The 13,619-nt window shown below is 42.4% G+C and overlaps 1 protein-coding gene across 1 annotated transcript; it reads left to right on the top strand.

The window, feature by feature from the left end:
- Positions 1-1,220: 1,220 nt before the first annotated feature.
- FASTKD3 (FAST kinase domains 3) lies at positions 1,221-10,386 on the top strand (the record flags this gene model as incomplete). Its single annotated transcript, XM_084280424.1, has 6 exons — positions 1,221-2,655; positions 5,796-5,881; positions 6,463-6,625; positions 7,764-7,833; positions 9,158-9,272; positions 10,120-10,386. The coding sequence occupies 6 exons, from the start codon at positions 1,221-1,223 to the stop codon at positions 10,216-10,218; spliced, it is 1,968 nt and encodes a 655-aa protein (XP_084136550.1). The 3' UTR covers positions 10,219-10,386.
- Between the last annotated feature and the right edge of the window lie 3,233 nt (positions 10,387-13,619).

Here is a 13,619-nt window from a genome sequence, read left to right as displayed (position 1 = left end):
GTCACTGTAATTTCTCAGCAGTTGGCGACTCGCCCAGAATCACCGTCACTCTATGGCCAAGGCAAATACAAAACCCGTGGAAGCGCCCATAAAGCCACAGGCGAAACTCTCCTCGGCCCCGGACTGACCTCCGGCGCTGAAAAATCCGGCTGCACCAGCGGACACCCCGCCGGGCGGTGCGAGAGCTGTCCCTGCAGAAAGGCGGTGCCTTTGGGGAGCCAAAGCCAGGCCCGCACCAGGGGCCCGAACGCCGCCGCTGCAACAGAGGCCTCGCACAGAGCCGCCGCCGGGCCGCCCCTCGCTCCCCTGCGGCGTCCCTCGGAGCGCGCGCTCGCCGCTAACCTGACGGGAACGGGGCTACTTTCGCTGCAGGACGCGCTTACGGTCGGGGACAAACGCAGCTCCCGAAGCACTGTCGCTCCGCGCCGGGCCTCCGGTGGCAGCGAGGAGGAGACCGGGACGGGGTCAAGCTGGACCCCGCGCGGGAAGCGGTGGCTGCCGGCACCCGGAGACACCCGCTGGGGAAGCGCCGGAAGCTCCCGTCAGCCCCAGCGCTGCCCGTCATGGCGGCAGAGGTGAGGCTGTCTGTGCTCCCGCAGCTCGACCCCGGCATCGTCGGGCGTCTCCAGCGGCGGAGGGAGAAAGAGGACGCAGGGAGAGCGACGCCGCGGCCCGTGGCAGGCAGCAGTAGGCGCTGGGTTGGGAGGGACGCACCTCACCTCAGCCCGTGGCGGCTTTTCGGGCCCTGCCCGTTCCTCGCCGCTCTCGGCGGAGGGAGGTGTGGGGCCTGTGAGAGGGAGGTGGCGGACAGGCCCGGCCGGGGCGGCTTAGCGCGGGGCGCCTTCACCCGTCGCCCCCCGGTTTTGCGGCCGCCGGACCCGGCTGAGCCGCGGGTAACGGCGATGTGTCCCCCTGCGGCCCAGCGCCCCTGGCCCGAGAGGGAAACGAGATGCACTGTCGTGCGGTTCCTGCGTGAGGAAACATGTCCCTGCCGAGGCGTCCTTAGGGAGACACGGGCAGAGATGCGTTGCTGCCTGGCACGCAGGGCTCGCTGCTCACACAGCTTCAGCTCTTTGCCTTGCCTTGCACTGGTGGCCGTGGGAGAGGGGTCAGCTCAGCTGCTACAAGTGGGTTTTTTGCTGCGTCTTAACAGCACTTATGCTGTATTTATATGTATTTTTCTTCCTCTAGGTATCTTTTGAGAAACCACTTGGTCCAGCATGGCTTTGATTAGCCAGAAAGGTTTCCAGTTATATTCATCCAGCACACCAGCCAGCCGGTCCATCTTGATGACCCTAAGCAAAAAGCTGAGCTTTACCAGTGGGCAGCGAAAGCCCCTGAACTGTAGCTCTGTAGCCATGAGGATGCTGTGTTTCAAAGATAAAGCTCAGTATATGTTCTGTAGGAAAAAATACGTACAACTGCGGATACAGTCTCTTTCTGTTAATGAAACTGTGCATCTTTGTGGAGATACCAGGAGCTGCCCCAATGCTGATAACAAGTGGATGGATGAACAACTGTTTTTCAGGAAGTTGAACAGCCTTTGTACAGCGAAAGAGATTTTTGACTTTCTTAGCTCTCTGGCAATCATGTCTGATACTATGGCATCAGGAGCCCTGCAAAGGATTTCGGAAGTTGAGGTGGGTGACAGTGGTCTGAAAAACCCTGAAGGAGTGTTGGAAAATGAAATTTTCAGGGCGTTATGCTTCCAGTTTGAATTTGAGTCTTCAAAACTCTCTAATACTGGGCTGCTGAATGCATTGCAAGCTTTGATAAAACTACATATAGATCCCCAGAGTAGACTGGTGGCAAACCTGCTTTTGGAGAGCAAAGAAAGGCTTGGTAAAGGACAGCTGAGTGTTAAAAATCTGTGTGCTCTTGGGGAGAGTTTGCTTGAGTTGGAAGGTCCAAGTTGTGAGACCCTGGAACAAATTGTGAACCACGTGCAAGAAACAGACATCGAGAAGTGGAGTCCTAGGGAAATGGTGATGGTTTATAAGATGCTGCAGGTGACTGCCAAGAAAAGGGAACGACACCAAGACTTGTTAAACAGAATGAACAGTGTCACGTTAGCCATGGTTTCCCAGCTAAGCCCGGAGTTCACAAGTGCAATACTGAATTCACTGGTTGTTCTTCATCAGACTCAGGCAGTTCCCCTAGTGACAGCGTTGTGTAAGCATTCTGTGAAGCACATTCCGTGTTTCACAGGTGATGAACTGGTAAATGTGCTGGAAGCCTTCCTGTACTTTGGGCATCGTGAACAAACTTTTACAGAGGTGCTGGAAACGCATGTTCCCCAGTCCATCGTCACCATGCACCCTCAGACAGTCAGCAAAGTCATGCAGTATTGCTGCCAAAAGACGATCCTTTCGAAGCCCATCTTTGATGCAGTGGCAGAAGATTTCATTTCCAATGCTGACAGTCTTTCCACCGACCGGATTGCTGAGTATATCATACCGTTTGGGACTCTTAACTATCTCCCTCCTAGTGCTTCTTCCTTCTTTAGGAAGCTGGAAACTGTACTGCATACTCGCTTCAGTCACTTCCAGCCTCGCACCTTGCTGAACCTGCTGCACTCGTGTGTCCTTATTCAACGTTACCCAGTAAATTTTCTGCCAAAAATATTTAGTCCCTATTTTCTGCAGCAGCTTCAAGGTAAGGAGCAAGCATTGTTTTTTTTGCTACATTCGTGGGCCTCTTGTCCAGAACCCATTTGTTGTCAATGACCTGTCAAATCAACAATTACCTTTTAAGGTGACTGCGGAATAGAAATGAGGAGGCTGAAGACTGTTGCTTCCTTGTCACAGTTGCAGTTGTCTTTCAGTTTATATTGTTTAGGGGAGTTTGAAATTTGCCCTGTACAACCTTAAAAAGAGATCTGAAATCACTTTAAAAGTTTTATTTCAGTTAATCCTTCAGCTTTTTTAAAAAATACTGACCCTTTTGTTTTCCTCATGTTTGTTTCACAGGGTTGTAAATGGTAAATTGTTCCATGCAGGAAATGTGTTACTTATTAATCTGTGTCGGTGCAGGGACTGAAGTGAATCCTCAACACTGAAGTGAGCTTATGTTACTATGACCTAAAGTGGTAGATTTTTTAATGACAATGATACTTGGAATGATGCATGAGTGATGTAAAATATACTTTAGTGATTCTGGGTTCATTTTTCCCTAAATTGTTGCATGGTAATGTCTGCCACATGAGGGATGTGTCATAAAGGCAGAACACTGGAGAATGAGTGCTGAGACTTTAATTCAGGGCGTAGCTGCCCATTTGCCTTGGGAATTCATTCCACTTCGCTGTCTCTTTTTCCTTCCTCACAGTTGTTTGCTTTGATTATTTGGATCTTGTACTCCTTAGGGTTGGGACAGGCTCTCAGGCATTTTACTCAGGGGTTAGCCCAGGGGAGGACATATTCCAAAAAAACCCCAACAGAAATACTAGCAATACTGATTGTGAAGCTAAAATAATTACCTTCTGCTTCTGCACTGCTGGTTAGATTTAAGATTTCGTTGCCTGTCTTTTTAAAGGTTAAGTCCCCTGTGACTTTGCATGATCCTTATTTCTGGATATCTTTCTAAGCATCCAAACCACACTCTTTCTGCGGCTCTAAGGGCAAGGTAGGCAATCACAGTTGTCAGAAAACCTGTAGCATTGGTACCAAATCATAATATGCAAGAATGATTACAATAATTGTTCAGCAACTTACGTATAATTGTGTTACTAGCGAGCTTACCTATTGCTACAGAAATAGTTAATTGTTATATTTAACAAATAGACTAAAAATCCTTATGAACTTTGGTGAGCAATGGTACAAATTCTCTCTAGATGTGAGATGAAGCTTAGCATTGGGACAAAAATAATTTAAATTACTATTATCAGTAAAAATGTTATAATTCTATACAGAGACTTAGCAAAACTCAGGCAGTACAAAATGTGGAGTGTTCAGCTTATGATTCAAATAATGTCCATATAATCGGACATAAGTGAATCCAGGGCTTTATTCCTTACTATCCATCAGGCTGTGCTGTGCCCATCTTTTCAGGTGAGGGTAAGACAGAACTGGGTATGGACTTTGGCTGTCACCTCTACTCTTCTGTTCCTTCAGGATAAGGATTATTGTATTATATTCTTGCTTCCAGCTTGTTTGTGTTTTGCTGTCATAGTGCATTATGATCAGCTTGTGAAAGCTGGAAAGAGTGAGTGGGTAAGGCTGAAAAAATTAATTTGCAGTGCGTAATTGTTGGCTTAATTAAAAGAGAAGTGAAGTCTGAAACAGTAAAACGTAACAGCATCATAAATGTAAGCAGTAAAGGATAGGCTGGTATGAGGCTTTTTTTAATTATCTAGGTAAAAATGTTAATTGAATTCTGAGGCTCACATATGTTTTAACCAGGCACATAAAGATTGGTGTGTCGTCTTGGCTTTTAAATTACTTTTAATCTAGAGTCTGATGCAGTTATATGATGCATCTTCCCACTGACATCCTGTCTGCCAACTCTGCTCCTCTGGGGAAGGCTTCCTGTGCTCGTATTTTTTCCTTGCCCTGAGCTCCTTTTCCACCTGTGAACTACGAGCACTGCAATCCCATCCTTGGCCCTGTGTCTGACTATGCTGGGGAAAACATTATGACATTTTCAAATTTACCCCATGATTTATCCCATCTTGCTTAGGAGATCTCAGAGTCTGCTCACCCACTGCTTCCAAGACTGTTTTGTCTCTAAAGGCTGCCTTCACCTAATCATTAGGGTTTTTTTTCCCTTGCAAGTTTCTGAATGGCTGTCACATCCCCCATGTAGTAGCCTGTCCTTGGCTGTAGCTATTACAGAAGGCAAAGCTGTTGGACACAAACCTACTATGAACAAATCAGTTGTAAGTCACAGATTTTAAATAATTCAGTGTTATATACTAAAGCCTATTTAGTGGCATTACAGGGATACAGATAAGCTATGCCATAAAGACAAGGGACCCCTTTAGATCCCAGCTAAGATTGCTCTGTTAATAAAATTGAGTGGAAGGTCAAGTTTTCCAAGTGATTGCAGAGTTTGGTCACTCAATTTTTAGCTGTTCAACATAAAATACCTACCAAGTTAATTTTTAGGAGGCAAATATTACTTGTATCATGTCTTCCAAAGTTCTCAAGCTGCTACTTTGAAAATGACAAACCTCATAGTATCAGTTATTTTGTATATGCTCTTTAAATCAGTATAAAGGTATTCCAAGAGTGTGGTCAAGGTTCCGAGCAGGAATATGAGAAGGTGACCTGCATGATCAGTATCTTAGACTACATCAGGTTTTTACCATTCTGTAATAATAAATAACATGGAATAATCTTCAAGTATACACTTGTACACAAATCTCCAGAAAATGTTCAGTGTTATCTACTACTTTCAGATTAAAAAATAAAAGTAAAAATTATTGAAACAATGAGATCCTGGGATTATAACTTGGGAGAGGGGGTTGTGGGAAGAAGGAAATGGGATACGTCTACAAGATCTCAACTCAGACTTATTCCTTCATGTAGAACATCCTGCATCTTTCAGATCCTCATTGTTTTGTGAAAGATGACTAAGATCTTGATAGTTTTATTTTTTTAATTGATATTTTTGTAAATAATTTCCTCGTTTTTCTAACTATGTCATTTCACAACTGATTTTTCTGTTCATTCAAACAATGATCAGGGAGGATAATGATCAAATAGCTTCTCTGCATGATAAACTGAATAGCTTTTCCTAACTTGTGCAAGGTGGTTGGTGTAAAGATACACCTGAAAGCCTGAATATTTTTGTTTCAGCTCAGCCACCTGGTTTGGACAGAATTGCTACCTCCCAGCTAACCCAACTTTTCCTCACTGTTACCCTGGAGTGCCCGTCTTATGAGGTATGGTATGTATGAAACCAGAACTGGTGTTAGCAGTCAGTGATAAGGTCACTGGGGCCCTGTTGATAATTTGTTAGAAGACTCTTCCTCATAAAAACATTGGAATTGTCTGAAACTAGTTTGTTTTTTTTTTCTTGGTGAAAACTTGAAACAAACTTCTTTGTTTGACTTCATATATTTGTATGTTTGACAGAACTGACTAGCTCCAAGCAAAAGTACTTTTTGAGTATTTCCAAGTACTTTTGCAAAACTATTCCTTTTTTATGTTTGACTTGGGAAGTCTTGGAGAACAAAGGATCAGGTCCTTTGATGCTGGTCTGACTGGAGAAGAATGGAAGCGATTGTGAATTTCTCCTGAGCGATGTGCTCAGCATGAGAGCACGGAAGCTTGCTGAGGATTTTCTAGTGGCTGGGTTATTTGTTTTGTTTTAAAGTCTCTAGCAGACCATACCTCAGACTGTAAGCCTCTCCATAGACATGGCTTTTGAAATGCACAGAATACGTTTTGCTATCCTAATGTGAGGTAAGGGCAAAAATGTTATCTCCTTTTTTCTTTTGTTTTATTTTCTGTCATTATGTAGGGTCCCAGACTCCTTTCAAAGTATCAAGCAAAGACCTTTTTCATGCCTCACAGTTCCCTGGATGTTCACCTTCTCAAAAGGGTGAAGACTGGATTGCTTTATTTACTGAAAAAAAGAATATATTTTGCATCACGAGTATCAACACCGTATTTCTATACACTTGGTAAGTAATGTTTCTGTAAATTGATAAATGTGTTCTTATGCTGTCAAAACTTTAGGCTTAGTTATTTTCCAGAAATAAAACTGATTGATTTTATTCCCTTTGCATGCATTCTAAATTGTGCAAATATGGGAAAAGTAAACTGGGATACAAAACTCATCAGAATGTTTGAAATGAGGAAACATTATGGGAACTAAAAGTAATAAATGAATTTGCAAAGTGAACAAGAAGCACAGGGAGAGAAAAGAGCTGCCATAATACTTACATAGCCTGTCTGCCTTGAAAATAGCTGCTAACTCTTATATTCTGTATTTTTACTGTTGGCTCCCATTTTACTTGTTCTGCAAACAGTTTGTGTCATGTAAAGGAAAATGAGGCAATGCCTCGTGCCTCATCTCTCTGCTTTGGTGGTGAGTTGAGCAGGGGAGAGATGGAGGATTGTCAACCCTCTGGAGAGGTGGAGGGTTGTCAGCCCCTTGTCCTGCCCGGCTGGGCTGCTCTCCACTTAGCAAGAGCTGTTGAGCCACAGTGAGTAGGGGGGTGTGTACTGGAAGAGAGGAGTGGGCAAAACAGAGCGTTTCATGCACCAGAAAAGGAAACTGTGAGGAGGTGTAGTGATGGGGAAAGATCTGTGCTTGGGAAGGGTGGTGGATAAAGAAGGTGTTGAGAAAGGTCTCATGGACCCTATGGTCATCATAGATGTTAAAGGAAAACCCAAAAAAAACCCAACAAGAAAGAGGGAGGAGTCTAGAATTATTCTGCAGTTCAGCTTCCATGTAAGTTGGCAGGATGTAGTTCCCAAGCTCATTTTGCAGATTGACATCATCTATGAAATTAGGGAATTAGTGGCAAAAAGAAAAAGTTTAGGGGGGAAAAAGTGAGCCCTCAAAGTTCCCTCAGAATTCCAGAAATCTAGCAAGGCATTTAACTACCTGGTGGTTATTAGTGGACGTGGAATACAACTTTGCTGTTAGTTATCACTTGTTTGTGTTAAATAGTCCATTGCAAGCCTCTGTGATTCAGTATTGCTATTTATATTTTTGTTATTTCATAAAACAATGAACTGTAAGAGGATGAGTTTTATAGTAAATAGTTTATATGAAATGAGTTTCAATGTCAGTTCTCTTTTCATTTATCCTAGATATTGAAATTAAATTAGATGAAGAAGGCTTTGTACTGCCTGCTGCCCAGTGTGAGGAGGTACACAGACGGTAAGAGAATAAAACAAACCACTGGTAAAAAGGTAACATTAGCAAAGAGTGAAAAACCCAGCAAGATTTAGGCTAATTGGGGTTTTGCCATTGACCTCAGCAAAGCTAACTAAGGTTCCACAGGGAAACCACTGACACAAGGACAGTTGGCAAAATAATCGATCTGCCCTTTTTCCTCATTATTTGGTCTCCTGACTACACAGTGTCAGACAATTAGTCTCTCTGCCCAGTGACAGTCTGGATCACAGTGATCCTGATGTGGCTTACAGTAATGTATTTTGATCTTCTGTAATGCATGTTCCTTTTAAACACACACTAATTCTAGCTGAGCGTATCTGCATAGGTTTAACAGAGTTAAACCAGTTTGAGTTCACAAATTCAGTTTTGTAAGGAGTCTTGTGTAGTGAGGATATTGGCTACAGGTGCTGCTTTTATTGAAAAACACATAGAAGTTTAAAAAATACGTTAAATAGGGATTTTTTTTTTGAGAAACTTTGAATACAGAATTAAGCAAGTTGCCTGTGTGGTATTTGCAACTGCACTTCTGTGGATAAAACAGAAGTCTTTGAAAAGGTTATGTTTTCTCCAGTGTAACCTTCACAAGACTTACAGACTAATACAGGTTCTTTCAAAAATCCCTGGCTTAAATGTTTAAGAATGGGTTTTGATTTGTTTTTTTATTATTTTTTTTAATTCCAGCTTTTTTGTGTAAATAAGGTCACAATATATTTAGCATGCTGAAAATTAAAGCAGTTTTTTTGCAGCAGATATGCAAAGTTTGGTTAAGTTGATGTCATTTTTATCAATAAGGAGAAGAAAATGAAGTAACAATCCATGATGCTGCCAACCATCCATACAGGTTTAACTTAAACTGCTTTAGCTTAACCTTAACTTGAATTCCAACAGGGTTAACAGGTATATGAGTCAATTGAATAAATGCAGCTGCTGAAATGTTTTCAAGCTGAGAAATGGTTTTTGTATGTTTTTCCTTCTAGAAGAATTCAAATCAGATTAACAATAGCAACATTAAAAATACAAAACTCTTATTAACTTGCAGGTTAATTTTTGTTCAGAGCACATAAATAAGATTTTCAGATAAGTTTCACTCAGCTTCAGTTTCCCATCATCCCATCCTTAAATGGAGTGATTTAAATGGTCCCCAACTATGTAACTCCCACCCTACAATATCTAGTTCTAGGCAGTGTTAGGGATTAAGAGGGGAGGTATCGTCTCATCGCTCTTGGGAACAGCAGTAGTTGTAATGCTTAAAATGCCTGACTTACTTATTTGTTTATTTGATGCTGCACTGGTGCTTGATTTTTAGAATTGCCCTCTGCGTTGATGGTCAAAATAGATTTTGCGTCAATAGCCGCAATCTGTTGGGAGAAGAAGCTATCAAACAGAGACATCTTCGGTTACTTGGTTATGAAGTTGTGCAGGTAAGGGCCAAAGACAGTGCTTTGCTTTTGCTCTGGCTAACAAAACAAATCAAAAATTATCGTTTTATAATGCTTAAAACTGTAGTTGCAATTACTTCCCAAGGCAGATTTAGTCTTGTCCTTTCTATATTACGTTCTCTCAAAAGGTTATTGCCTTTGCCTTACAGAAAAGGAATTTCTGAAACACCCTCATTGCCGTTTTGAGAGAACATAATACAGAAAGGACAAAAAAAAGCAAAAGCCTTTTTGAGGGTGTTACAGAAATTCCTTTTTATTTCCTTGGATCAGTTAGTGTATTTTGCATCTTTTCTGCCAGATAGTGGCTGCTTGAAAAAGTACTTACCTGCAGTGATGAAGGCTCAAATAGTAACTCAGAGGAAAATGTTGTCTTAGAATTCAGTAGAATTAGGATTTTTAATTACATACTTTTTTAAAAAAGGCCTGAATTTGGAGTTTAAAAAGAGCAGTTAAAAAAGTAGCTGCTTTGTATTGTATTTTCATAGCAGAGTGTATCCTTTATTTTACCTGTCAAACTAAAGGGGTTATTTTTATCTTTAAACACACTTTGGATCAAAAGAGTTACTTTTAGATTTTTGATTTTGATTCTTTTTTTATTATTTCCTATTTATAATTGTTTAGTCTAAACTGTAATGGGTATTAGTCTTTGTTTTAGGATTAATCTCTATCCAGGTGATTTGCAGATCAATAATACGCTTAGGATCAACCTTTTATTTTAAAACAGACAAATCTTTGCTGTGTAATTTTACTCTGCTTACTGAGCATCGATCTTACCCAGTTGTTTATTAAAAGGTATTTGCAGCAATCCTTGTTTTTGTTTTGTTTCCAGATTCCATTTTTTGAGATAGAGAAGCTACGGAGTTGCAGAAAACTGGCAGACTATCTACACAAAAAAATCTTTCCTCACACATACAGACTCAGCTGCTGACACTGGAGAGTAATTCTAAATCACAGGTTGACCTCCTGTACTAGAACGTGTAAATACTGTGTGTGGAAGAGCAAATCTGTTTTCTAAATAACTCCATCTAAGATAATTTGAGCTTCTGAATGTGAGACCTTCCAATATTTGGAACATTTGACATGTAAAGAGTAATAAAGAGCAACGTATTTTCGTAAGTTTTGTGTAAGTATTTATTGTAAGTTAAGAGATGCAAGTGCCCGACAGCCAGTGCTGCATTTCCTTTACGTTTCCACTGGGGCCAACTCAGAACTGCAAGTGGACAGATGTGACCACACGAGGATCCTGGCTGGTGCTGAATGGACAGAATGCACCATGCTACCTAACAACCAGGGCTTTTCGTGACAGTCTAAAAAAGAAACTGAAATTTACTCATGGCTGTTGTGTCTTTTTTTTTTTAACTTTTTTTTTTCCCCCAAGTGTTCCATAAAGCCCAAATTTGCAGTAGTGGCACAATCAGGGTTTGCTTCTTGCTCATAGTTAAGAGACATCGAGTGCTCTTCACTAAACCACAGCGACTTGCAGAAAAGCAGAGCCTTTCCATTGAAAAGATTCACTTTGATTTTTTTTTCTTTTTTTTTCTTTTTTTTTTTTGAAGCATAACTGTCACAGGACAGTGGCCTTGCACAGCTGTCACTGTGGGGGCCACCCTGGCTTCTGGGTACGTGCTACTGGTTGCTTTGTCTTTGGTGGCTGTTTGAGCTAAACATTTGTGCGCTCCGGAGTTCCTTGAAGTTTACAGCCTGCCATTCAAGCCTAAACTGAAGCTCATCACACTGCAGCTCAGAAGAGCTATGCCCTAGCCCTACACAGTCATTTTTTTCTGTGGGATTATGAATTCTGGCAGAAGGGGGGCACTGAGAACTGGAAGCAGTTAACCAGGTCAGCTGGGCAGAGCAAGCGTGACCTAACTCAGGTCAGTCTGTTACTTTACAGAGGGAAAAAAAAACCACAGCCATGGGTCCAAACACAGAGTGTACCTGAACTGCCATGTAAAACACATGTTCAGGTTGCCTTGTGCATCCTGTCCTGTGTGGAATTATTATTCGTGAGTAGAAAAGCAGAACTCCCAATATTACCTGGTTTAACTACCGTGATTTGATACAAAAAAGGTGAAAGTTTTACATCCTTGCAGTTTTATGTATTCCACCACTAGGTGCAGAACGTGGCCATTTTTTCCCTCCCAGGCTGCTGTTAATTTGTGAGTTGCAGGTGTCCATCAATCATCCCAATAACTGCTGGAGATTTTCTCATGCAAAACCCAGATCCAAAATATGTTTTACATTGTGTCATACTATGCATTCTATTTGTGTCGATTTGTTGCATGTATAAACCCCCTAGTGCTATGTCAGCAATGATGGGCGAGGGAACACCACAAGGTAGTGAGACAATTTCCCGCCGTGTAGTAGGAAGCTCACGGCCCATTGGTAACCTAACAGCTGGTGTCCTAGCAGAAGAGAAATTGAAGAATGACTGAAATGTCTGCAAACATTACAAGTGAATTCTCCCCGTAATGGTGAGGAAGTGGTCAAGGTATTCTTTTGATGCTGAGCACTGAAAGAAGTCAACCAGTCAGACCTGAATGAGAAACAAGCAGTAGTCAGAACAACGTGTGGTAAGCCTTCAAAAGTGAGGAGGGGTGAGAAGGGACTGAAAGAGAAGGGGGTGACACCAGCAAAGAAATGCAAGAGGAAAACTCAAACGGGGTTGATGACTTCATGCCTCCCTCTGTGGTGGAAGTGAGCTGGTAATGCTTGTTTCTCACGCAGGCCAGAAGGTGGTGGTGTTCTCCAACAGATGGAATTTCCCGATAGGTTCTGGGGTTCTTTATCAAACACAGATGGTTTGTAAATATAGTAAGACTACTTAGAAGAAGTAATTTGTACTGACTGTCCCAAACTAAAAATAACCCGTCTTAGAACACGGCTGTAATTCCCCCTTATTCTTCACTGGTGTACACGTGATACCCATTTTTGGAAAAGCACGCTGGTATTGTTAGAAAACATTTCCTTCTCCCTTTGTTCTTACTGCCATTCCTTTTATTTAATGCTGCTGGATTTGTTTAACGAAGTTATTTATTGCCGCGAGGGAATACAGCGGCTACTGCCCTCTCGTCCCTGGCTCCTTGAACACAGAGCCAGTCGCAAGTCATGACCAATGGAGGTACTGCACACCTCTCCGAACGCGCCGCTGTCTGCGGCGCTTCCCGGGGCATGCCAAACAAGTGCTCTCGGTTGCCTAATTTACCACTTACCCAGGCCCCAGGCTAAGAAGCTGTGCTCACACATGGTATCGGTTTTCCATGGGGGAGTACCAGACAGAATTCCGGCATCAGTCATCACTGTGGGCTTGCGGGCCTCGTTCTGTACCAGTGGTCCGGCTGTTGTTCCTTTCTGAGCAGAACTGCCTCAGCTAGAAACACCACCAGCATCGGTGGCTCGCGAGAGCCAACCCTATGGGTACACAGCCTGCAGGAGGTACTCCTCCTGAAAGTGCCTTGTAGCTTCAGTACCGGTTTCAGTGAGAATACAAGGCACCAAGTGCTTAAGCAGGTTTAGACACTTGCTCTAAACATGCTTTTTAAGTGACTGCTGCTCAAGTCCTTGTGTTTTTTCCATCCTTTCTACCAAACTGTTTAGTGCTTGTTCTCCTAGTCATTACTACTTGGGGTTTTTATTCAGCACTGGATACAGAACTTGAGATGGTTTTTCTTGTGACGCTCTTGAACACGCCAATCCCTCAGACACCACTGGTAGAGTGAAGGTCAGAAAAATGGCTGGCTGAAATCAGCAAAGCCCAGATTTTCCCTATTTAAATGCTCAGTATCCAGAAGTCCCTTTTAACTTCCACTTGAAGCCTTCCGAAACTGCTCAGCGCTTCTCTAAGTCAGATCATTTCTTCACTTGCCCACTTATGGGTAAACTCGTCAATTTTGGAAAAAATGGGTTGAGTCCCCATTCTAAGTGTTGTGCTAATGAAATAACACCTAGCAATTTTTTGGCAAGGCTGTAAGGATTAAGAAGTCAGTGGCTGTGAACACTTTGAGAGGCAAGCTTGCTTAAATGTTAAGTCTGTGAATAACTGTGTAGAAGCACTGCCTAAAATAGCAGAGAGACAGCTGTTGACCCAACAGGTCTCACTTCCAGTGTTGCTCTTCATGAGATTTTTATGAGCCTGTAAAGAGAAGACATACATTTGAATTAGCATGACGAAAAGTGCAGCTGCTATTTCTTTTTTTTTTTTTTTGCTTTAATCCAAATCATTCTTTTGAACTAAATTGTAGAGGAAAAGGCAAAAGCACCACATTGCTTTTTGATGTGAGGTGGGTTTTTTCCACATAAATGATGCTGGCAATGACAGGTACAAGCGAT

This window comes from Gallinula chloropus, assembly GCF_964237585.1.
Source record: "Gallinula chloropus genome assembly, chromosome: 2".
Classification (NCBI taxonomy): Eukaryota; Metazoa; Chordata; class Aves; order Gruiformes; family Rallidae; genus Gallinula; species Gallinula chloropus.
This window is presented reverse-complemented; position numbering and strand designations above follow the sequence as displayed.